Source organism: Apus apus, chromosome 4 (genome assembly GCF_020740795.1).
Source record: "Apus apus isolate bApuApu2 chromosome 4, bApuApu2.pri.cur, whole genome shotgun sequence".
In the NCBI taxonomy this organism is placed as follows: Eukaryota; Metazoa; Chordata; class Aves; order Apodiformes; family Apodidae; genus Apus; species Apus apus.
In genome coordinates, this window is record NC_067285.1 from 113,115,905 (window position 1) to 113,142,080 (window position 26,176).

Below are 26,176 nucleotides of genomic sequence, written 5' to 3' on the forward strand. Positions count from 1 at the left end.
CTACAGCAATCACAGTTGGTCAGAAAGGAAGAGAAAGCAGAATTTGAAATATTTCCATTGAAGAAGCAAAATCCATGTGTTTTAAACCTCCTAAAGCACTGCTCCTATATTGTGGTGAAAAGTCTGAGAGATCATAACTCTATGTTAATGTTTTATTCCAAATTCCACTGTCTGACTCCATGTTCAAACTCAACCTTAGATTCCAGATGCTGAAACTGAGCTGGCTCATCTCTCCCCTTACATTTGTATTCACAAGATAAAAATCTCAGCATGCCCCTTAAGAAAAAAACCCACTTGAGCTCTATTTTCTAATAAAATGTATAATCAGGAGAGGACAGCTTACTTACCGTTTTAATCAAACACAGGCTGTCCTCATTATCTAATGGAGTAATTCTAGAACAATAAGGATAATTAAATATTTAGAGGTTAGATCATAACAGCCAAAAAAGCTATTTCGTTTTCAAATAAACTCTCATTTTTGTAAGCCATTTCAGTCAATTAGACAGTGTAGGACTAAAAAAGCACAAGCTTGTGATATCAACTAAGTTATAAGCACAGTCTGAAAAGGAAGCTCTTAATAGGTTCATGCTGCTTCTACTCAGTTAATAAAATTAGTCTGCCCAGTTGTTTTAGATCTTTAAGATTTCACAGAATTACAGATATGAAAACATCAAACTGTCTCAAACACAAAACCCTGTCTTGTAGGAAATAATCAAATACAGTGTTTTCTCAGAACTTCCAAGATGAGAAAAAGAAACTTATGACTGTATTAGAAACACTGATTAATCACAAGAAGTGCAGGACAGTGATACAAACCTTCCATGGTTATTCACAGCCTGAATCTGAAAAGCCATTTTGGAGCTGTAGAACAGAAATGGTACTGGTGAAAAATGTGTTTCATACTTCTTCTGCATGTAAAAATTAGCAATAATCAATTTAAAGCACCACAAGACCTCAAGGGGGCCTACAGGAAAGCTGGGAAGGGACTTTTTACAAGGGCAGGGAGTAACTGGACAAGAGGTAATGGATTAAAACTGGAAGAGGGGAGATTTAGGTTAAATATAAGGAGGAAATTCTTTGCTGTGAGGGTGGTGAGACCCTGGCCCAGGTTGCCCAGGGAAGCTGTGGCTGCCCCATCCCTGGCAGTGTTGAAGGGCAGGTTGGATGGGGCTTGGAGCAACCTGGGCTGATGGGAGGTGTCTCTGCCCATGCAGGGGGGTTGGATCTAGATGATCTTTAAGGTCCCTTCCAACTCAAACCATTCTTTATCTGCTGAAGTGATTTTTAAAAGTAGGAAAAGTGGAAGGAGTATCATGATTTTAAAAATTTGAATGCATTATGAAGTGTTGGAAACTGACAGTCATGCAAGTTCAGTTTAAAATTAACATGAATACCTGACAGAAGATATCAATCAATAAGGCCTTGAAAATACCTACCGTAATGCGGCTTTAAGTTGTGTTAAATGAAGGTTATCTAACACAGCCATGAACATCTGCTCTGCTACCTCCTTTGCCTGAAAAGAAGGAAATTAGGAATAAAATATTTTTCTCCCATCCTTGCAAATCCCAGCAACTACAGGAGCAAACCTAAGATAAACAAGAGACCACAGACTAAAAAACAACACACCGATGCACCAGGCTAAAATTTGTTCTTTTGCATCTCTGATTTTCCTTATTATAACGTTAGGAAAATTCATGGATGAGGGAAGAACAACTGTAAATGGGTAAGTTTAGATACAGTCTGAAATTTCTTAGTTTAAATTCTTAATGTAATCATCTAAAAAAATAAACAAATCAGGCAGAATTCAGAGACTGGTTGGAGGGCACAGGGTAAACTTCATTCATGTTACGCAGTTGGCTGAAACATTTAATTTTTGGGTCTGTTTGTTTGCATGTGATCTTCTCTTGCAAGCAATCCAAATCAACAATCACAGTAGTGTAGAGAATTGGTGCTTCATTTACCTTGGATTCAGTGGAAGTTTTAGCATAGCACTCAATGCCAGCAAGCACAGCCTCTACAACAGCAGAATATATTTGCGACAACAGCGTACTGAAGAGAAATACAAACACAACATTTACTAGACAGACAGAGTTTGCTTCCTCCTCACTTTAAGGGAGCAGTTTTTCCTCCCATAACACAACTCGCTTTTATGGAGAGAGCCCTTGTTCAAGTAAGTGTAGAAAAAGCTTTAAATTAACCTTGCAGTTAATTGGAGCAAGTTAATTGCTCAAATTACAGGGTGTATTGGGGGAAAAAAGCCTCTTGGCACAAATGTATCCCTGCTCACGTCAGTCAAGAAGAAAAAGAGTTTTATAGTTGAATTTCATTGCAAATGTGTTGAGGATCTCATCCTAAATATTCCAACAAGAACAGAATGGTAGCCCCACCTTCCACAAAAGCAAAACTGGAAGACAGAGTGAACTGACTTCAAAGACTGACTTTTTCTGGAGCACGTCAAGAAAAAAGATCCCCAAACCAACCAGACACCACAACTTTTTCAGCACTTCTACATCACAGCTCAGTCCAATTCCCTTCTTCAAAGGGAATGTTAAAGTTTGTACAGAAATAAACAAAGGTTAGATGAAGACAGAAGTGACTTACAGCTACTGACACATTTATAGCTCCAGAACTATTGAAAAAAACCCCACCTCTGCCCAACTATGAAATGTCAGCCTCTGTCTTCCAGCTAAAGTGGAAAAAAAAGATAAGTAAATTGACAAAACAGACCTTCTTCCCCCAACTTTAACTCCTTTCATTACTCCTCTGCAACTGCCTGATATTGAGGGAGGGGAGAGGGGGAGGGAAGGGAATATAGCATTTAGGCCATATATGCAAAGCACTTCTGAAGGATGGAAAGAAGCATCTGAAGCTCCCAAACACGGCCCAACATGGAGAACCTCAAAAAGCACCAGAGCTTGTCTTACAAGTTCATCCCCTGCTGCTATAAGGGATGAAGTTCAGCTCTCAGTCCACACTCATGGGCAATGTGCATCAATTTCCTCACTCCGTAACCATTCCTATTTTCATTCAAATTCACATATATATTTGCAAGAACACACCTCACAGTGGGCTGTGCTTTACATTAATAGTTACTTAATTTACTCCTCTTGCCATTTTAAAATTCTAAGACTAATAATGCAAAAACAGGAAATGGTATTTTATTTTTAAAAAAAATAACTTCAGCAATTTTACTCCAGGGACACTTAAAGTCACACAGCCAGTCGGTGCACTCCAGCCCATCTGCACTCTTGGGTTGCAGTTCTGCCTCCTAAATACAACCATATTTAAACTCAACAGTGCTTAGGAAATATTTTTCCACTTTTTATTTCATTGGAAAACATTGGCAAATACAAGAACTACTACAGGACTCCACTGCACACTAATCCCAAAATCATGAGGTCAGGTTTGCCAGAAAAGCTAACTTTTGTTGTTGAAATGAGATTATTTGATCTAACACAGGGACTGTTTCTAGAAGAGGATGTTCTCATTAAAAAATACTGCCTCTATCAACTGACCTCTGCTTTGCTTACTACTGCCCTAACCATCTTGCTTAAAACTGGTTTTAGCACCAAGTCTTTTAGAAGTGAAACAAGAAATATTCTGCATGTGTGAGCAGAACATAGACATATGCAAAATGACCTGTCAAAGTTAACTTTACTATAAAAGATGAAAAACCTGCTGCTCAGTCTAGTAACTTCATTTTTACATCTTTGAGATACCAAAAGTCAACAGTATTCAGCATGAAAGGTCACCACTACCAGCTCCCTCTGACACATCTTCAACATCTCCCGAAGTTATCCTGCAAACGGCTCCGCTGCAGATGCAAGAACATGCTCCTAAAATGATCTTCACCCCCAGGAAGACAAAACCTCTAAGGTCTGGTTAATCAAGACTCAGAGCAGAACCAAAGCATATTATCTACCACGTTCTTCAAGCTTGACAGGTATTATCTACAACACGCAGAGAAGTAGACATCAACATGGGGGAACAGAGTTTTATCTTGTGAAGGTCAGAGTGTGCAGCAGCTTTGTAGCTTCCTAACAAAAATATTCACAAGGTAATTTTTCTCTGTCCCTTAACAGAGTGAAATTTCTTTCCACAGTTGAGTGCTCCCTGTTGGCATTTTCACTAACCATTATACATCTTATACATTGGTTAACTTAATGAAACTAAGGATTACTTTTACTTCTATCTGTGGAGCGTGGTCCCATTTTGTTATGGATTCTTCCCCACTTAGGTTATATAAAAGTACATTTTAAAGTAATTTAAATACATGTTAAGATAAAAATTTTTCATCAAAACTTAAGTAAAATCTACTGTATTTCCTTTCATATTTTGACAATTCCTGGTCTGTTGATTCAAACTCTTGGTGAGGAATTTGCCTTTGAAACCCTCTCACATCCACGTTAGGCTACATAAAAATGTAACTCTGCAAATGCCAACAGCCACTGCTGACTAGAGGCAGTTTTGACCAACTGCCAGAAGGCAGAGTGAAGAGTTAAGGAGGAAGAAAAAGTTGGCAGCTTACACTTGTTCAGCTTGCTTGTGCATCTCGTTGTCGTTTCCTGTGTTAAAAAGAAAAATGTTTGGTTTCAAGCATTTTAGAAGCGTTTGCACAGAAGTTCTCAGGCAGAACATTTCTGCTTCATACCTGACATGACCTTTTCCTAGTATTTAAGACCCACATCCCCTAAGAACAGCTGCATTGGGGCAGAACAAAGATCCTTCTCCCACTGTAGCCTGCCTCCCAAATTTGCCATTCCCAGATGCCCAGGAGAAAGCACAACTAGAGCAAACACAACCTATAATTCCTTCTGTTTTGCCAGATCTTCTCTTCAGAGATTTCTGAGCTGGAAATGGTTCCAAGATCCACAGTAACCCGTAAGGATGCTGAATTTAATCCATGTGGCCAATTAAAAGGGACAAGAAAATGGTTTTTAAAAATTTCACATGGCTTATATTTATTAGGGAAGACAGCTTTTATAACACATCCAAATCCAAGAAAGAAGGATAGAAGTCGAAGAATTTTCTAAATCCTTTAAAAAAATACTCAATTGTTTCATAAAAGACAAAGAAAATGAGGCTTTTTTGACAGAAAGCACTTGAAATGACTATATCTTTGAGGACTCTATCAGCTTGTAAGGAACATGGACTTACATGTTTATTTAGTACTGGTAAAGACCTGTACTCTCAGGTGCTCTCTCCCTTCACACTGCATTCTGATGCAGAAAATAATTACTCTTCCTGACCTTTGATTTGTTCTTTATGAATATCTGTCAGATTTTTGTACATCAAGGCACCTGGAGTCCTGGGTCCAGCTCTGGAGCCCTCAGCACGGGAGAGACAAGGAGCTGTTGGAGAGGTTCTATAGAAGGGCCACAAAGCAGCTCCGCTCTGGAGACAGGCTGGGAGAGTTGGGGTGTTCAGCCTGGAGAAGAGAAGGCTCCAGGGAGACCTTAGAGCACCTTCCAGTGCCTGAAGGGGCTACAGGAAAGCTGAGGAGGGACTTTGGAGAAGGAGGGATGGGATGAGGGGGAATGGGTTAAAACTGAAAGAGGGGAGATTTAGGTTAGACAGCAGGAAGAAATTCTTCACCATGAGGGTAGGAAGACACTGGAATAAGCTGCCCAGGGAGGTTGTAGAAACCCTGTCCCTGGAGGCGTTCAAGGTCAAGCTGGATGAGGCTTGTGCAGCCTGGTCTGGTGGGAGGTGTCCCTGCTCATAGCAGGGGGGTTGGAACTAGATGATCTTGAAGGTCCCTTCCAACCTTAATCATTCTATGATTCTACGATTGGGTAGGATGTATGAAGGAGCAACGTTCTGCTGTGATATCATGCACTGGCTACAGGACTACAGTGTCTACCACTCCATGGCCAATGCTCACAAAAGAATCAAAGCCATCTCTGAATCGGTACAAATTTTAAATAACCAAAATGAATAACTGCTTGGTATTTTCAATATACTTACCCAGGAAAGGAATGTGAGTGGTTCCAAAAAAATAGGTCCTTGAACAAGCCAGAGGTCCCTTTGGAGATACACACTGCACTACCTAGTTGTCAGCAGTAATGAGACACAAAAAGAACTTAGTAAAACAAACTGGTGCCTCAATCAATGACAAGCTAAGTTCCCCTTAAGTCTTCTAAGCACTGACATACTACAGGAAGTGCACAACACAGACTGAAAAAAAGGGACTTACGTTTTCAAAGGTACATTTCACTTTTGACTGGACCTGAATGGTTGGAGGGCTTTGAAAAGGAGATGAGCTCTGAATTCCATAGCGTTAAGCATGTGTTTTCAATTTCCTATGCCAACTGCTTTTCTCATGGAGAGGAAAATTGCCAGGCTCCCATAACTATGCTTGCACTTGGTCTTATTTACTATTTTCATGACACCCTATTAAAACAGTATCACCTGTACCTGTAAATAAACCACCTTTTTAAGAACAGTGTCAGAATCTGAGGACAACAGAGGGAGCAAGTACTGCAGCCAAAAAAGAAATGGTACTTGCATTACGAGAGATACTGAATGGTCTTAACAGGAAGGTTTAGAAGGGGAGAAAAAAGAAAATTGGAAGTGTATATATAGAAACAGGGTTACACAGATCAGCAAATGGGGGATGAGATTTCACAGGAATACTAACATGCTCCTTTCTCAGGCTTCTGATCAATGTCATGTGTCCACATCCATCCATCCCTAAGGCATCTAGGCACGATGAAATGTCTTGCGACAAGATCATAAACTCACTCCCTCAATCACCCGCTCACTCCACGATGACCTGAACTCAACCACATCCACCTCCTCAACAGCACAGACTCTGGACTCGCACAACTGACACTCCCAGAGCCCATGGGAAGGGGCCAGCAGGGAGAGCTCCACAACCAGTCTGCACGCTACCTCTCCTCCTTCGTTGTGAGGGACCTTCTGGATGCACCCAGCCAGAGGAGCTGAATTCCCTGGGGTCGCTTCCCCAGTTATGTCCCCTGCGCAGCAGTGCAACAAGCCATCCACCTCATCATATGTTTTAAAACTAAGGTCTTACTTGAAAATGGAAACATGTTAATCTTACAACTTGAGCTTAACATTCTTTGAACACCAGAAAGACTTGCAGAGTTCGATCAGCTGCTTCAGGTGCTGAAGCACACACTGAGATGTGCATACAGAGAAGTATCTTGTGTCCATTCACAAAGTCATCATCAGAATAAGTGTCTTTCTGTTTCTTTGTAAGAAACAGCTAAACAATTCTGATTCAAATAGAATCTGTGTGTCAGAGTTAAGTACATCACACGCTAAAATCAGGAATGTTTTAATTTTATGGCTAGGTCCAAGAGCATTTCCCTTTCCCCCACCCCACAAACGTTGAAGAAGCTGTCTTTTTACAAGGAAAAATAACCAAACAACTTCTTTAGCAGCCTCTGAGTAAACATCCAGTACAGTTTGACATGGAAAGAATAAGAAAAAAGGAAATGTGTTCCTGAAACTGACAGTTACAGTAATATATGTTCTTATAGGTTGAGAAGAACTAGGTTTTTGACTTGTGGAAGCGAAGCATTTTAAGGGCACAAAAATATGCAAAGAAAAAGAGAAGACATACTGCCTCAACATATCAGATAACTAGTTAAAAGCCTTACCATATGCTTAGCAGTGCTTCCACCAAGGCCAGTGTTTCGAACAAGATGTCCTTCTGATGGAAAATTAAAGTTACCAGAGTTCAAGTTTTCCTTAGTTGAGTGGCTACCAAAGAGAACAAAGGGCTGCCGGCTGGGGCTGAGGAGAGAAGAGAGAATCACCACCAAAAAGCTTGGAGAAAATGACAAACAACAAATGACATCAAAGCTTACGAGTCTGATGGACCAACTACTGAATTTCTCACTAAAAGATTAGGACCAAAAATTATGTACTATGGCTGCAGAAAACTTCCCATTGAAAAGATGAAGTTCTGAAGAAAAACACGACCTGAATTAACAAGACTAATTTCTTTCACATACAAGAACATATCTCAAAGGTGGTCCCAAATTCTACTAGGTGGTTTTCAAGGTGGTTCCCAAATGCTATTAGGTGGTTCTCTTTCCCTCTTTTTAAAATCAAATTGCCTTGAAAAGCTGACCAGTTTAAAATGTACCATCTTGAAAAACCTTGAAATTACTATACTGGAATTAAGCAAAAGTATTTTGGTTTAGTTCTGGCTTTGAGCCCAAGACTCAACTGTAGAGGTCAAGGTTTTTCTTTGTGTTATTTCAGTGCAAACAATTTAGGATGCTGAAAACAATAAAGGACGTTGAACTCCACTCTCTAATTCCAAATAAAGATCTGCAGAGACATTCAAGTAGCTAAGCAACCTTTATTTATCTCAAAACAGCAGAACATTGGTTTTGTAACATATGACAAACAGCCTTCCTCTCTCAGTTAAAATTATCTGCTGAAATAAAGTTGACCTGTATTGAGTGAGATTTGGGTTTTTAACTGCCCTGCTTTAAGCATTGGTCTTGTGCATGTTGTGTGACTAGCAAAAGTATACTGACTTCTTCACCCTCCTTATTTTAATTGGTTTGAAGCATCATATAAACAGCTCCAACATTTTCAGACACAGCTGTCCTGTGCAATAAGTTAATGGGTTTGTTGTTATTTGACCATGAAGAAATTGTCCACACAAATTGGGTGTGGTTTCAAACATACTGATGTTGTGTATGTAGTAACTATGGTATTAAATCCCATGAAAATTCATCTTATCCTTCCCAGAAGTGCCTTTGCATATATTTTTTTAAATATGCAAAGATGAGATGTGATATATTGAGATGATCCCAAAAGGAATTAAAGGATTAGAGCACCAGAGAGATGGAAATGATGTATCGAGGTACCAGTGACACTACAATTTCACAGGGAATAATGAGCAATACCTGTTATCTGTGATATGGCTTGAGATCATCCCATGACTGAAATAACTTCTGAAAGGCTGTGAAGAATGTAAAACAAACAAACTGATTAACAAGTAAGTGAACAGAAAGTGTGATATATCCTGACAAACCTGAATTATCCTCCTTCGAGACAGCTCCTGATCCCCCCAAAATTATTTCCAACCTCCATAAACAGACACAAACATCAACAAGTCTCATATATAGTTAAAAAGCAACAGCCACTACCAGAAATCACTGTGCTATTTTCACCCATGCTGGAATTTTCCACCACTTATGTTTGAGGCTTGACATGTGCAACCTCAACTTGTCAGGAAGTGAACATACCAGAGCAGCAGCCAACATGAAAGTTAATCTACCTACAAAGAGGGATCTGTTGTGCAGAGGTAAATCAGCCAAGTTCAATTGCCAGTACACAAAGACTCAACTGTGAATCACAGTCCTGAGCTACCAGAAGATGGACACAAAAGGTGGGTGGTGAACTTCACAATAGGTTTCTACTCCTCAAACGTGAAAGGTAAGATGGGGTTGGGGGGAAAAAGAGGAAAGAAATAAACAAACACACACAAAAACAATGCTGAAAAGTTATTACTTCTCCATGGATGGCATCAGCATTTCAGAGGATCACTGGAGCAGACATACCTCCCCTGCCTGAGATTCTGAGAGCTCCAGAATGAAGGGAATTTCAGTATCAAAATTAGCAAAAAAATTGGTCCACTGGTGTTCAAAAATCATTAAGTCCTAGAAGAAAAATATTCAACATTACTTGATAAGGTAAGTGTTATACCAGAGAAAATAACTCACAGATTGTACTGAATGAACCCCAATTCCTTTAGAACAACACAGACGACTTCTCACTATTGCAGCCTGACCAATGAAACAATAGGAACAAGAAAATAAACATCTTTTAAATAATAATGATTTTCTGCTGGGTTTTAGGGAGTCTTTTTTTGGGGGTGTAGGGTTTTTTTTGTTTGGATTATAGGATTTCTGGAAAGAGAAGAGACAAGAGAAGAGACAAGAGAAAGAAAAAGACCAGAGTCCTGCACTATCTGTGTTTAACCCAAGGATGTACCTTGTTTTGAGATTACTCCTCACTCAGACATCATGATTCCCATCAGACTTCCAAAATTACCATTTGCACAGATATCATTTTTTATTTTAAAACCTGCATAGAGTTCTGCAGCAATTTGTATCTGACACAAAAGAAGCTTAAGGACAGAAAATGAGGAACAGGTGAGGAACTTGTGAAGCTCATGATTGCAAGTGCCAACTGGTCATCTCTTTATCTGCCTTGATAAAAAAAATTGGAAAGTAAAGAAGGAAAAACCAGTAACACCTCACTAAAGCAGAATAAAAAAGGAAGACGAGTACAGGTGTGTGGTGTTCAAATTAATTTAAAAACTCAGAGAAAGAAAACTCAGAAAAACTCCAATAAGCTTTTCCTAGAAGCTAAGAACCAAAAAGTGCTTTTCTCAGCTTATTTGGAGCATGTCAATATTGTACAGAATACTTTTAAAATTCCAAGTAGAGTTAAAGACAGAACTTCTTGAAATCAAAGCTGTGTTAATAAAAACCAGCATGAATACAGATCAGCTTCAAATACTCCTTAAGTATCCTCATGGAGGAAACAAATCAATTTTTAAATCATCAGTTTCTGAGAAACCAGAGTTGTATGAAAATGCCACTAATTTTCTTCCTAGCATTTTTTTTCAGAAAATGTTACGCCAATTTAACAAGAACTTTCAGGCTCAAAGCTTCAAAGTAAGATAAATAACTCTATTTCAAGGTAGAATTACCAGGTACAAGAAAACAGTCCCAATCACTTAGTTCACTTCCACAGGAAGTGGGAAATGAATTATCACAGAGAGACTATTTAGACTGACAGCCTTGTAACTGTGTGACATTTTAATTTACAGCAGTTAATTAAAAAAGAGAAATTGGTGTGAAGTACCAATATTTTATTAATAAAGGATACACACGGCTCAACTGGCTACATATTAAAAACCTACTTTGCTGCCAAGCTAGAAACTGATGAAAAAATGAACAATAAAATAATAGACACTAATACTCCAGGGTTGATTTCTTCGCCAGCACTGAGATCAGATCACTGCACTAAAATGAGGAATCCCTTTACACTGGATCTTTTTATTCCACAAAGCATCAGGGCAGCCACTGTGTGTCACTGTTCCCCACTTGAAGTAGTTAACAAAGCAATACTGGAAGTGTTTTTCCCTGGAAGAATGGCTGTGTGTTCAAGGGGATTCCCACACCTCCCCCTGCTGCAAAAGGAGGATTAACACGCATAAATACACCAACTTTCTGGGCTTTGTACGTAGACCTATGACCTGAAGAACAGAAACCCCATTTAGAAAAGAAAATTAAGGAGAATTTCAGGCAAATTAAGAAATTCAAGGAATCCAAGAGAAGCTATTTTAATGTTTTGCTGACTTTGTGGCAGATTTGAGGAAAGAGACCCTGGGAACAACAATATGCAGAGCCAGCAGATCAAGTCCATAAGCACCATTAAAAACAAACAAAAATCTTCACTGCCAGACTAGAAGTTAATGCAGAATATTTCACCCATATTACCTCAAAAAGCAAGTCCTCCAAGGAAACAGGGTCCACTTTGCTGTATGTCTTCCACAGGTCAACGCTGACATCCATTAACTGAAAAAAATTTTCACCACACTTGTGTGAAAAATGCCACCAAAAATGCTCCAGATTCAGGTTTAAGATGCACTGAAAGAGACTTGCAGCACACTCCCCAGCCTACCTGTACCCCTTAACTCTGAATTTGGAACTATTTTTACACTACTGGTTAGCAAAATTAAAAAAAAAATAAAATTAAAAAGTGGCCAGATCCAAGTGCTCTGGGTGCTTATGAGACTCATCTCCTCAAGCGAGGGCTGAAAGTACTTGCAAAGTTTTTCATGCATCTTTCAAAGAAACCATTTCACAAAGGTTTTCAAGACTAAGTTAATAGCCAAGAATTGGATCAGCTGGTACAACCAAAAGGGAAAGATCAGTTTTCTGAGACAGGATAGAGAAGCACCAGATTCCAAGGTCACTCATCCCACACAGCAGCCAATTCTTGCTGGAAGCATAATGTAAATGTAGGCAAAGCTGGTTTAACTTTGCAAGACCTTCTTCCAAGTAGAAAGAAGATGCATAAGAAAACACTATGTAAAAACGTATTATTCAGGGATATTTGTATTTGAGTAATTTCTGCATTTACAGAGTTCCCCACCACCCACTTCATTAAAAATGCAACACTGACTGGAATTTTCTTAATCCGTTGTTTTACACTTATTCCAGTTCCTCCTGATATTAGATAAGGCAATAATGACTTCCCAGACATCACTTCCATAAACCAGTACAGTAAATTCTCTGGATTACAGCAGCTGCTGTGGCAGGGAGGGTGGACTAGATGATCTTTTGAGGTCCCTTCCAAACAATAAGATTCTGTGGTTCTGTGATCTTGATCAACTGACACTTCTGGAGTAAGAGCAATGGAGCAACTGCCCTTAAAAAACTAACATGAATTATCAGTGAGTTTTCTGCAGATCTAAGAGCACAGAATGCACAGCAGAGGGCAAGTCAGTTTGAAGAGGTAAAAATTCACCAAGAACATTTCCTTTTAAATAGAATATGTAGAAAAATTAATTTCTATATAATTTACAGTGATCTCAAATGTACTTCCTCCCCTAGATGGATTTTTCCTCCCCATCTGTGACATGGAGCAGCTGCCTGCCAGATAACCATGCACAGTTATGTAAGAAGTTAAGAATGCCACTTCCCACTTGAAATCCCCTTATGACTTCAAGGAGGAAGAAAGCAAGAACCCAAGCTGGAACTGGCTGAACAGCCAAGAGCCAACATGCCTGCTCTGAAAAACACACACTGACATTTGCATTGCTCCTTTTTCAGTGCTGTAAAGACAGAATCAACTCCCACGATAAAATAGGAGAGGCTCCATCTTTACAAAGCCACTGCCACACTGTGGCAAGGACTGTGGCAATGATCCCCCTCTACTCTGCCCTGGGGAGGCCTCCCCTGGAGCACTGGGCAGTTCTGGGCTCCCCAGTTCAAGAGGGACAAGGAACTACTGGAGAGAGGCCAGCACAGGGCACTGAGGTGATGAAGGGGCTGGAGCATCTGCCTGTGAGGAAAGGCTGGGAGAGCTGGGGCTGTTCAGCTGAGAGAGAAGGAGGCTGAGGGGGGATCTCATCAGTGCTGATCAATATCTCCAGGGGGGGTCAGGAGGATGGGGCCAGACTCTTCCCAGGGGTGTCCTGGGACAGGACAAGGGGCAATGGGCACAAACTGGAGCACAGGAGGTTGAACCTGAAGATGAGAAAATCCTTCTTTGCTCTGAGGGTAACAGAGCCCTGGAACAAGCTGCCCAGGGAGGTTGTGGAGTCTCCATCCCTGGAGACATTCCAAACCCACCTGGATGTGTTCCTGTGGGATCTGCTCTAGGGGATCCTGCTCTAGCAGGGGGTTTGGACTTGATGATCTCCAGAGGTCCCTTCCAACCCCCACCACTCTGTGATTCTGTGACTGGGTCTACACATTTTCACAAAGCCTCTCCAGACTAATTAAATTAATTAATAGACAAGGGTAATTAAAGACCCAAACAACTCCTAAATTCACAGCCAAATTTCCATTGCCTAATTTCAGACACCAAGAAAGGATACTGGTACTCTGGCAGCCCTCCACAAGGCTACTCCTCTATTTGTACTTTGTATTTAATGGTTTTGACAAGTTCACACAGTAAGGTGAGGCAGTACTCGTGATGGAATGAAGAAGAACGATCTAGGATGTGTACTAGTGGATCAAAAGCTTGACATGAGCCACCAATGTGCAACTGCAGCCCAGAAGGCAAACTGTGTGGCCACCAGATCGAGAGAGGTGATTCTGCCCTGGTGAGACCTCACCTGGAGCTCTGTGTCCAGCTCTGGAGCCCCCAGCACAAGAAGGATGTGGACCTGTTGGAACGTGTCCAGAGGAGGGCAACCAAAATGATCAGAGGGCTGGAGCACCTCTCTTATGAGGACAGGCTGAGGGAGTTGGGGTGTTCAGCCTGAAGGAGAGAAGGCTCTAGGGGGACCTCATAGCATCCTTCCCATACCTGAAAGGGGCCTACAAGAAGGCTGGGGAAGAGCTGATTTAGAGATGTAGGTTGGACATTAATAAAAAGTTATTTAATAGAGGGTGGTGGATCACTGAAATGGGTTGCTTAGAGAGGTGGTGGGGGCACCATCCCTGAAGACAGTCAAGGTCAGGCTTGATGGGGCTCTGAGCAACCTGTTGTAGTGTGAGGTGTCCCTGCTTATTGTAGGGGGGCTGGACTAGATGAGCTTTAGAGGTCCCGTCCAACCCAAGACTCTTTATGATTCTTTAAGAAAAAAGCATGAACAAAGGTATCAGTGGAAAGAGCACAGTGCTCAAAAAGAGCAAAGCACACTTGAACTCACATGATACAGTTTTTAGCAAGCATGTACCATGCTACATGTGATGAGACTTGAACAATGGTACTACTACTTCCTTCATTTTTTTTTCCAGTTGTCAGAAGTCAGACAAAGAACATTCTGGCTGTGAAAATGGAGGAGTGACAAGAAAAACAGGACATCTGCATTTCTGTGGCAGAGGTCCAAGAAAATTAAATAAAAGAAGCTTCCCACAAGTACATAAATACAAAGCTGTCCTCTGAAGATGCTGTAAGAGTGTATTTAATAAACAGGCAAATCAAATGACACAAGTTGCTCCGAGTGCAACAGCTAATTGTTATTAGAATTAGGAGCACCATCCAAAATCTTGACTGTTGCCCTATTCAGCAGGCTATGATAATCTAAGAATATATGTTAGTGAGAAATGTAGATACATCTCTTATGTCAAAACTAATGACCCAAGAAATGCAGTCACTTCTGAGTTCATTCCAAGGCATTTGTTACTAACCAGCTTCTCTCCCACTGCTCTTGGATATCTAGACCCACTGAGCTGTTAAAAAGTGTTTGCTGTTATATTTGGAGGAGGCTGTAGAAGAGAAGTAATAAAGTTCTAAGTCAGAATATTGAGGCTGTGGGGAAACCAAAAAATCAGTTTATCCAGGACAAGGTGCTGCACAGTCCCTCATAACAGTGTCTCAGCAGGACTGTGTAGTCTCCATCCTTACACATGAAAACTCAGCTTCATAAGATCCTGAAAAACTCCATCCAACTTAGAAGCTCACTTGAGAGGTGACTCAGCACTAGAGGATCTCAAAAGGTACTTTCCAACTGAAATAATTTCATTATTTCATTTCTGCTCCAGAATGGAAATGGAAGAAAATGAAGAAGGTAACTACTTACTTCATATTTCATTGTAAAGAAGCCATCGCCCCCGATCCCTTCCAGTGCAAAGGCCTGCACTATTGGCCACTTCTCAACAATGAACATGTCAAATATCTGTAGATGACCTGAAAAAAAGAAATGTTTCACAGAAACATTCTCTCACAAACACCGGCTGTTTAACTTCCTCTGACATCTTTATTGTTGTTCTGAGATCCTAATAAAGGACCTCAATCATCCTTTGTACAACTTCAAATCTGTAATTGAAAAACGAGGTTTGTGAAGATGGCAGCTTTTTGAGTTCTTTATACACCAAATTTTGTCCCTTTTATCCAGCTATCCCTCTAGTAAAAGATACTGCATCTTGCAAATTTCATTCCAAAACTGTGCCCATTAAAATTCAAAACACTGAACAGGGAGTTTTTCTTACTCCAGTTCCTCTAAATATTTGGTCTTCAGTCAAATACTGCCAGTGTCACCCCCATGTTAATCAGAATTTTAAGTTGGGGCTGGGAACAATTCAGCCTGGTGAATTGGTGCAGCTATAAGTCATCTGCAGTGAAGTGGGATTATCACCCTTAAGCTACACACCTTTAGATACTTCCTGACACAGAACTGTTGTCCTCCCCCATGCCCTGGCCCATTAATGATTTTTCAGGCAGTCAGAGCACATCATCATTTCCGCAAGAGAAGCAAGGATAAATTAAGAATTAAAAAAAAACAAACAACAAAACAACCCAAACCCCAAAACGAGTTTTGTTTGAACTGACACGCTTCAAAAACGGAAAACAAGTTTCTTTGTCTTTTCTTTGTTTGTTGGACCAAAAACCACAGCACAGTCATGCAAGCACTGCATTGCTTCTGCATTATTCACTCCTGGGGATACTGTCAAGTCCCTTCACTGAACAATTTCACTGCCCAGGCTGCAAGGCTGGCTTCAGATCATAACAGGAAGTCCTGCAGCCCCGTTTTCTCAGAGCTAAAAAAGGCAACTTGCATAATGTTTATTCTTTCCTTACATAAAGAAGTATTTATCTGGAGCTCCCATGTGAACAGGGAACTTCTGCAGCAGCAGAACATGCTTCTCTGAATGCAAATTATTTCTTTGCCTCACACTGTGAACATTCACTCTCCTGATGAAGTCCGAGGGCTTCCATTTTTCAGGAAGAAACCCAAGTCAAGTAAAAAGAGGCTAAAAGGAAGCTACTGGGGTGTTAATCCTTATTTCTTCCCAAAGGCAAGGAACTCTTCATTCCCTGAATTGCATGGCTTGCATGCTGCAAAACACTTCCCCTATAAGCATAAACCAGGCTAACCTACCTTGGCAGCTGTAGGGAATTCCAATGCGGCTGCAGTCTCGAACCATGTCCACAAAGCTGGAAATCTTGAATTCCTCTGCAGCTTCTTCATCTTCATACTGGAAGAAGTCATTTAAAATCAAATTTGATTAGTCATGCCTAATGTGACTGTTAGTTTTGCCTAAAGGAGAACACCTATTAAGCTGTTTTAATTCCACTGCAAATGTCATGTAGTGCACTAAAACGTCACCTACAGGTTCCAGAACCTAAGAAGCCTTTTTTGTCTCTATAGTTTGGAAACTCTGTCATGGCAGGGAGGTACTCAAGCCCATGGAAATCGTTCTTTAAAAATCAAACTTCAGGTCAATGTTTTAAACAAGGTTATAAGAAGATTATATACATAGGTGAGACATTAGGAAGAAGTTCTTTGCTGTGAGGGAGGTGAGACCCTGGCCCAGGTTGCCCAGGGAAGCTGTGGCTGCCCCATCCCTGGCAGTGTTGAAGGGCAGGTTGGATGGGGCTTGGAGCAGCCTGGGCTGGTGGGAGGTGTCCCTGCCCATGCAGGGGGGTTGGGACCGGATGGTCTTTAAGGTCCTTCCAACCCAAACCATTCTATGACTCTACATACAAGACAAGATAATATATTTTTATATATATATATATATATAAGAAAATATATACTTCAATTTCAGCTTTCAGTGAAGTCTTTCAATATAATCTACAGGACTCTGGACAGTTTTTAAATGATAAAAGGTATTTTGAGAATAGCAACTGGTGTGCCACAAAAAAGTTGCTGCTGAGAGGGGAAAAAAAATAAATAAATAAAATTACCAGCTTAAAAACACTCAATGGGGTAAGTTCAACTGACAAGATATGCCCCAAGTCACAGAACAAGGAATGAGACCAAACTGCCAAACTGAGGGAGAGGTTTTTTGTAAGAAAAGGAGGAGGAAAGAACAGGAGACTCCACCATGCAACACTGTTGTGCTGTCTCATGTTAGAAGAAGTCATCTGAAGATGCTAGTAGACTGAACAGCAGGAGTGAAGAACAAATATACTTGTGGCTCACAAAAGTATAAACACTAGACCAACAAGACAAATCACACCAAAAAAAATCACTGTTATAAGAAAACAAAAAACTAAAAATGGTCTCTCATTTTTATCTGAAAAGGCACAGTTTAGTAGCAAACCAACACACCAGCCCTGTTGGGTACTTCAAGAGTCACTTGCTTTCTGGAGCAAGATCAGAAGGCAGTTGTGTTTTGTCACCTCCCCACCCCTCTTTGTGTTTTTTTTTAAACAGTGCTCTGAACTTAATACCAAGGCAAATGACACGATTATGAACTTCTGGTATACACCTCTTGGGAGCTTCAGGGTACACCCAACAAATTTGTTTTAAGTTCTTCTAAGAGAAGCCTCAATTTAAGATGCAGCCCAAGTTTCTCCATGATATGTTCTTTCTTCAACCCCAGGAAGCCAGGTCAAAGTTGCAGTTCAAAGCCAAGTCCCAAACAACTGACAGTTTCTCAAGACTTAAAATGCCACGAGAATAAGATCTTGGTTTTTGGCAGGGTGTTAAAAGCTTGCTCACTATCTGCTAGTGCAGGTATAAATGCAGCCTGTTGCAGAAACTGTATAGTCATAACACCCAGTGTGCATCAATTTTCAATATTTATCCGATTTGGTCATTTTGAAAATGGGCATTTTTTTAAAAATATGGTTTTTTCCACCACTAATGAGGATACTCACTTAAAACTCCTTTGGTCAAATTAAAGGAAATTAGGAAGGAAGAAAGGAAGTAGAGGCTATAAGTTTTGCCAGATTCATCAAGAGCTGCACAGAGCCAGGGATGGAATTGCTGTCCTTGTTCCTAAAACTCCTGAGCTTTTTTGGTTTCATTTTTATAACAGCCAGCAAAATTTATTCTTAGTCTGAAAACAAGAAGATGCTTTAAAGCCATTAGAGGCAATCCTCCTGTAAACAGGATGCACTTAAAGCCTGACACAGCAACACTCTTGGGTTTCTCTTTCAGAAGCAATCCAGGAAACTGGCAATTCTTATCCATTAGAAATGTGACTGAGAGCATCGCTTGGCTCATTCCCAGGAAGCAGTAATGAAACAAACCTTGTATTTTCAACTTCAGAAATCAAACTTTTCCATCAGTTTCCACGAATAGCAAGGCACATGGTTTACCTGTCTAGCCACACCATTATTTCAAGCCAGTGCTGTGTGATTAAGGTTCCTACTTACCACGACAAATCATATGAAAGCCCATAAGCGGATGCAGCTTAAATATTCAAAAGCTGAGATTGCAGTTGTGCAAACAGGGTGTTAGGAACCACTCCAGCCTTGATTCCACAAGGCACGTGTTTTACCACCGTCACATTTACCTCAAGGTTTGCCCTTTCAGCAGGGATTTGGCAACTGAAAAACCTCATGAAGCCAGGCTTTAGGTTTTGCTACAGCATGCTTTAACCTGGAGCTCAGATGGTTACATCCTAAGATGAAGTAACTATCCCCCTCTGAGCAACACTCCTGGGACTGGACCTAGAAACTGCACCCAGTGTTGGGACCCACATACAAGAAAGACACTGGGATCCAGACTGGCTCAATTGAAAGGCCACAACCAATTGAATGAGTTTCCAGGAGGCCAAACGTCAGGTCCCACCTCAACATGAGGAAAAACTTCTTTACTGTGAGGGTGATGGAGCACTGGGACAGGCTGCCCAGAGAGAATGTAGAGTTTCCTTTTCTTGGGACTTTCAGACCTGTTTGGACTAATTTCTGTGTGACCTGCCCCAGAGGATCCTGCTCTGGCAGGGGGATTGGAGTCTATTTCCAGAGGTCCCTTCCAACCCCGACCATTCTTTGATTCTATAGCACTTCAGCCACAACAGCCCTCAGCAGTGCTAAGGGCTTGGGGAGAACTGGCTGGAGAGTTGCCCTGCAGAACAAGCTCAGTGAAGGGCCACCAGGATGATTGGTGGATTGGTGCACTTGTCCTACAAGGGGACACTCAGGCTTCTTCAGCCTAGAGGAGTCAAAAGCTGAACTTCATAGCTGCCTTCCAACACCCAGACAAGTGTTATTGAGATGGTGAAGCCAGGCTCTTTGCAGTTATCTGCAGTGGCAGGATGCAAAACAAAAGGTAGGATTTGTACCTGCTCGCTGCAAGGGGCTTGGAATAAATGACCTCTAAAGGTTCCTACCAACCCAATGCATTCTGTGAGTCTGTGTTTTCAAACAAGAGAGGTTCAGACTGGACAAAATGAAACACTGTCTCGACAGTTTGGTGATGGAGCAGACAGCCAACAGAAGTTCTACAGTCATCATCCTTGGATGCTCTCAACATCCAACTACAAAAAAACTTGACTAACTTGATCTGATCTCAACTCTAATGCTGTCTTAAGCAGAAGGTTGGACAAGATGATCTCCAGAGGTCCCTTCTGACCTGAATTATTTTGTAATTCTGTCATCTAAACTACCAAAGAGCCATATAAAAACACAATCAACCTACCATCACTTTCAAGCTGGAAACTCCAAGGAACAAAAGAATTCTCTGCCTGATTTCCCCATTCATTCTTCCATCAATTTCACCCACTGGCATCAGCACTGGCTCCTGACCCACACCCCTCAGATCTCAGTATAACCCCAATTTACAGCAAGAACCACAAAGAACTGCACAGGGGGAAGCTTCCCACCATGGCATTTAGGAAGAATTTCCAGCCTCGACTGGAATAAAAAGGTTCTTCTACACCTAGACCAACAGCCTTTTCATGTTTTTACTCCTCTAACAGTACTTCACTCAGATAAACAGATTTTCTAGGCATTCCTTGCCTTTTAAATGCATGATCAAACTCACATCTAGTAACCACAGTTCCATGAAAGAGAGTGAGAAAACTCAGCTTTTTTCCTTACTGAGATTAACAGCTCTTGAAAGGAAGAGCTGAAAGTTAAAATTAAGATACATATTAAAATGTACTGATTTTAAATGGCTTACTAAGCCATCCCTTCCTAATACTCTAAGACTATTGGCATATAACACATAAAACATTGCCTTGGTAGCACTTAAGGCTATCCTTGGAAATTTCAGTGTTGACTGTAGTACTTGATCCATATTCTCCATTTCTCACAAGCCACATGCTTTTCCTCATTAAAAGATCATTGGCTCATGTGAAAGCAATAATAATTAGTGGGAGAGGGGAGCAATTTGTCTTCATGCTCCAGCAAATACAAAGTATTAAAAATATTATTCTTGTACAGGTTAGTAAAATCATTAATAGCCATTTCAATACACAGATCAACCCCTGCTGAGTATGAAAGAGAAAAAAAGACTTGTGGAAGGAATGTTAAGGAAAAGTTCCACTTTGAGTATCAGTTTGTTAGCAAGTTCATTAGCATTTCTCATCTGCATTCATGTTTCACTTACCTCATTTTCAGTCAGACAGTGAAAATGCAAGTTCCTCCAGTGTGCCACATATGGCAAAAGATGATTATAATTCACAGGGTTACAGTACAGATGGACACTGTCAGGTTTTATTAATATGATTATATCTGCAACAAACAGAACAAAGATTATTACAGCATCAACTCCACAAACAGAAGAATTATAAAAACCCACAGAAACTGAACAGAAAACCTTTTTTGCTGTAATGTACCTCATTAAAGGAAAACTGCTGAACTATCTGAATATACAATCACTCCCCACTTCTTTAAAAAACAGTTGGCAGCCAGATACAGTTCCATGTACAATAGTACTTCTTACTGTTCAGAACAATTGTGGGTTTATTCTCAAGCCTTGCACAGGACTTGCATCAGCCTGTCCTTTGGAAAGCCAAGAGTGTCAGAGATGAGTCCTTACAGAGCACTTACAAAACTGTAAACTAGAGCTGCCCTTGCCAGATATTCCGTCAGAAGGTTGGTCCAGATAAAAACCAGCACTGAAGCCCGTGGGGTAGATGTTCACAAGGGCATGCAACAACAGGACAAAGGGTGATGGTTTCAAGCTAGAGAAGGGGAGATTTAGGTTGGACATTAAGAAAAAGTTCTTTAATAGAGGGTTCTGAAGCACTGGAAAAGGTTGCCTAGAGAGGTGGTGGAGGCCCCACCCTTGGAGACATTTAAGGTCAGGCTTGATGGGGCTCTGAGCAACCTGTTCTAGTGTGAGATGTCTCTGCTTATTGTAGGGGGGTTGCACTAGATGACCTTTAGGGGCTCCTTCCAAACCAAGACATTCTATTATTCTATATTCAGCATTTCATGCAAATAAGAGAGTAATCATCTATGTTCATGGTGACTGGCCACCTTTCAGATAGCCCCAAAATTAGTTAATATGATAAAGTAAAAAGGAGCTTAATATTTAAGAATTCTGGAGGTGTGATCACACCATAACTGATAACATGTACATACACACCATGACTGAACTAGGACTTCTCATAATGGGCAGTATTTGTTTAAGTTTAGAACATTTCAGGAGGTATTTAGATCTGGGAAGGATTATTTAGAACATCTCTCACGGAGTGGGGACGTGGTTAAAAACTAGAGTTCTTCAGCAGTGTTCTTCAGAATCCTTTCAGGTTTATATACACAATTAGAGACTTACTGACTTGATTTTTTTTGAGGCATGCCCCTTTTTCTGCTCACCCTCCCTCCCAAAAAAGCCTGAAGAATAGGTAGAAATGCTGAGTAGGTTACTCACCATCAAGAACTTCTTCAGGAAACCCAGTTCTTTCAAAGTCATTGTTATTCTGGTTATACAAGCCAAAAAGCAGGTAGTTTGCCAGTTCCCTGCAACCTTCATTGTATCTGCTATCTATCCCTGCAAAAGCAAAACCACAGGTAAGGTGTTACCTGTCCTAACTTTGTACACCTGAAAAGTTTGGTTTGCTCTCTACTAAACAAGTTTAAAACAAGAGTATTAACTCCCTCACAGTCAGTGGGCACTTTTGCCCATTGAACATACTGGAAAAATGGGGTAAGGAAAGAGGAGTTTTGCAACTCGTTGCCACATGGTGACATTTCCCTCTTGACCTAAATGCACAGGCATTATCTAAAAAATAAAAATACAAATTAAAAAGTCTAGTTTTCTGCAGTACTCTGCATCGACCAAAGTTCAATTTCACCTAGTAATTCAACCTGAAACATCTGTCTGTATGCAGTACACTTTCTAATTAATATGTTCTTGATGGAAGCTTCCTAACAAACTAAACCCGTGACCCAAATCTCCTGCTTTGGAATACATGATTAAACATTAGCTTATCAGTATTATAGTGCAATCCCTGAGTCACCAGAAAGCCAGCACAGACTTCTAACAAATCATGAAAAGATATTTTGACAAAGCATATGGTATATTAACAGCTTCCAAGGAAAGTCTTTTCTGGTCACTGGAAAAATACAATGAAAAGAACTGAAGATCTGGAGCATGAAGAGACAGTAGAAAGATAAAGAAAGGGAAAAAAAAAGGAAACAGGCCACAGATTTAGGAAGTGTTTTCATCTCTCAAGGTCATAATTCCTAATTTTACTATAATAAATCAAGTTTTCTTCAGAAGGAAAACTATGCATGAAGCAACATCCTTGAAATCCACGCTTTGAACAGAGGTCAAACAGTCTCAACAGCTACAAAATTTCTCAGAAACACTGATGTCAACTTTTCCTACCAAGTTATATTAGGATACAGCTGGAAGGCTGCCAAGAGATGAAGATTTGCTACCACTGTCCAAAGGAAAGATCAACACACTTACAATGTAATAACACAGCCTGGATGTCTGGGATTCAGGACTTGCATCAGGAGCTAAACTAACTCGAGTCACCTGAACATACCAAAAATGCAAACAAATTAGGTCTTTTTTTGTCTTTTTTTTTTTAAATTCATGTTTCAGCTTTAAAGTGCTAACTTCAAACAGCTGAATGCCTGTCTGCATCCAGCTACTGAGTCCCTCAGAGAATCATCATGGAATCGCAGGATGGTTTGAGCTGGAAGGGACCTTCAAAATCATCCAGTTCCAACCCCCTGCATGGGCAGGGACACCTCCCACCAGCCCAGGCTGCTCCAAGCCCCATCCAACCTGCCCTTCAACACTGCCAGGGATGGGGCAGCCACAGCTTCTCTGGGCAACCTGGGCCAGGGTCCCACCACCCTCATAGCAAAGAATTTCTTCCTAATGTCTCACCTAAATTTCCCTTCCTCCAGTTTTGATCCATTATCTCTTGTCCTCTCACTACAAGCCCTCAAAAAAAGTCCCTCCCCCGCTTTCTGGTAGGCCCCTTTCAGGAATCCTTAATTACTAATCAATACTCATACTTTGATGATCAAAGGCCTAGAGCACCTCTTCTATGAATACAGGCTGAGAGAGTTGGGGTGTTCAGCCTAGAGAAGATTCCAGGGAGACCTTAGAGCACCTTCCAGTGCCTGAAGGGGCTCCAGGAAAGCTGGGGAGGGGCTTGGAACAAGGGCAGGGAGTGATGGGATGAGGGGGAAGGGTTTCCAGCTGGAAGAAGGGAGATTTAGGTGAGATATTAGGAAGAAATTCTTCACTCTAAGGATGGTGAGGAACTGGGATGGGTTGCCCAGGGAGGTTGTTGATGCCCCATCCCTGGAGGTTTTTATGGCCAGGTTGGACGAGGTTTTGTGCAGCCTCATCTAGTGGTTCCCTGCTCATGGCAGGGGGGTTGGAGCTTCATGATCTTTAAGGTCCCTTCCAACCTTAATGATTCTATGATACTTAATAACTCATCTTAATCAACTCACTCATTTCTTTAGTAACCAACCTTTGGAAAGTTCACATACATTCCAAGGCCTCTGACATTTGCTGTAAGGCTACAGAAGAGACAAATTCAATCACAATTCAAATTGTGCTGAAGTCATGAACCTCCATTGTGCTGCTCCCTACTCGTGGCTTCATGATCATCAGCACCAACACCACACTCTAGCACTGCATTCCTTCACCTGTTTTGGGAAAGGGGGAAAAGCTGCATCACTCCTGCCCCAGCTTTCTCACTCCTCAAAAATCTTTCCTGCCACACCTTTGAATCCTCATTCCTCTGCTATCTAGCTTCTAGCACTCACCTCCCACCATTCACACATCTATAAATCCTTGGAGGATGCAATTTTTAAGAGTCACAATTCTGTATCTTAGAAGACATCCCTTGAGTATCGAGAGCCTTAGCAGTCAACCTTTAACTCAGGTAATGGCATTGACAAGACTGAACTAAAGAATGTTCAGACCCAGTCACTCATTTCCCACCCTGCTGCAATGTTCCATCCTTGCTGTGCCAATCGTTTCCTGCAAAACCAGACTGCCCTGGACCTGGGAATCATAGAATTATAGAATCCTAGGGGTTGGAAGGGACCTCAAAAGATCATCTAGTCCAACCCCCAATTCAGAGAGAGAGTGGGCACAAAAGCAGAAGAGGGAGAACACTGTCTCTTTTTATTCCCTTTACATTTCCAGCCCCACAAAAGTGTACCAAAGTCATCTAGAATTCAGTGGGACTCAACACACCGATATGAGTGCCAAAGCCCCCATCTTTAGGTAGGATTTTAATTATAATCAAGTTTGGAAACTTTCTTCCAGGAAACAACCAGCCCATTGTTCTAGGGAACTCTGTTCAAAGGTAATCAGTCTCCTTGAAATCAGCTATAGCCTTGGAAAGCTAGACACACATTGTCCTGCAGATTATCTGTTTCACTGATTATTTGCCTGACTGTGGCAACATCTAAAGGCAATCAGATGAGCAATAATCTGGCACAAAGCAGAAGTCCCTTCCAGTGGCAGCAAGCTGCTAGATCAGTTGTTCTGCAAGCAGCATTACTTGTGTTTCACAAGCAAACATCACCCATCATATCAAATGTTAATCTAACAAGGCACCCTCAACTACAGGTCAAACAGCAGGGATGAAAAAGGCCTTTGTATTTATTTTCTTATCAGGCTCATTGCTTGGGTCTCCAATGCCTGAAGAGCCAAGGTGGTGTGCTCAGGCTAATGGAGTAACAGTGAGGCAGAAAAAGGCACAGATGATTGCCAAGTCTGGAAGATCAGGAGAAAAATAAGAAATTGTCCGCAAAGACACAAAAAAAAATCCAACACAAAACAAACAAACAAAAGGCCAAGATGTCATAATCACTTGAAGATTTTGAGGTTTTATCTGGGTGCAGCAGCTCCTCAGGGTTGAAGCAGAGAAGATCTTCAAAGCTAAACACCAAACCCCTGCTTCTGCAGTTAGTGGCAGAAGGAGGGGAAGAGAAGACAAAAAGATGTAAACAAGGGGGGCAAGCTGATAAGCTTAACTCTTACAATAGAGGCCATGTGCAAATTTATAGCTTGCAGAACACTGACAGGCTAGCAAGGAAGGCATTAGCTTACTATAAAACTATTAACTCCACAGAATACTTGGGTTTTGTTGGTTTGGGGGTGGGGGGCGGGGGGGAGTTAAGTATCCAGTAATTACAGGAACTTTCAAACCGAGAGGTTAATACTGCTCTACAGAAACATATGGAGTTAAATGAACAGATATAGTTAGCGGAAAATCAACAGGAAATGGAACAATGACAAAGATGAGATACCTCCAGAAGGCACATCAGGAGCTCTCAACAGAACAATGGGGAAAGCTGTTCATTAGGAAACCCCCACGCCTGC

The 26,176-nt window shown here is 41.1% G+C and overlaps 1 protein-coding gene across 1 annotated transcript in view; it reads right to left on the reverse strand.

Annotated features, from left to right (window-relative positions):
• Window positions 1–26,176, reverse strand: part of DNAAF9 (dynein axonemal assembly factor 9) — an 87,867-nt gene that overhangs the window by 47,791 nt on the left and 13,900 nt on the right. The window contains exons 3-16 of the mRNA XM_051617314.1: window positions 22,238–22,357; window positions 20,969–21,093; window positions 16,562–16,658; window positions 15,263–15,369; window positions 11,502–11,579; window positions 9,552–9,650; window positions 8,895–8,950; window positions 7,629–7,764; window positions 5,968–6,049; window positions 4,529–4,565; window positions 1,962–2,049; window positions 1,437–1,513; window positions 817–861; window positions 348–393 (exon numbers count right to left, since the gene is read on the reverse strand). Of these exons, the coding sequence (XP_051473274.1) occupies window positions 348–393; window positions 817–861; window positions 1,437–1,513; window positions 1,962–2,049; window positions 4,529–4,565; window positions 5,968–6,049; window positions 7,629–7,764; window positions 8,895–8,950; window positions 9,552–9,650; window positions 11,502–11,579; window positions 15,263–15,369; window positions 16,562–16,658; window positions 20,969–21,093; window positions 22,238–22,357 (1,193 nt within the window). The remainder of the gene's footprint in view (window positions 1–347; window positions 394–816; window positions 862–1,436; window positions 1,514–1,961; window positions 2,050–4,528; window positions 4,566–5,967; window positions 6,050–7,628; window positions 7,765–8,894; window positions 8,951–9,551; window positions 9,651–11,501; window positions 11,580–15,262; window positions 15,370–16,561; window positions 16,659–20,968; window positions 21,094–22,237; window positions 22,358–26,176) is intronic.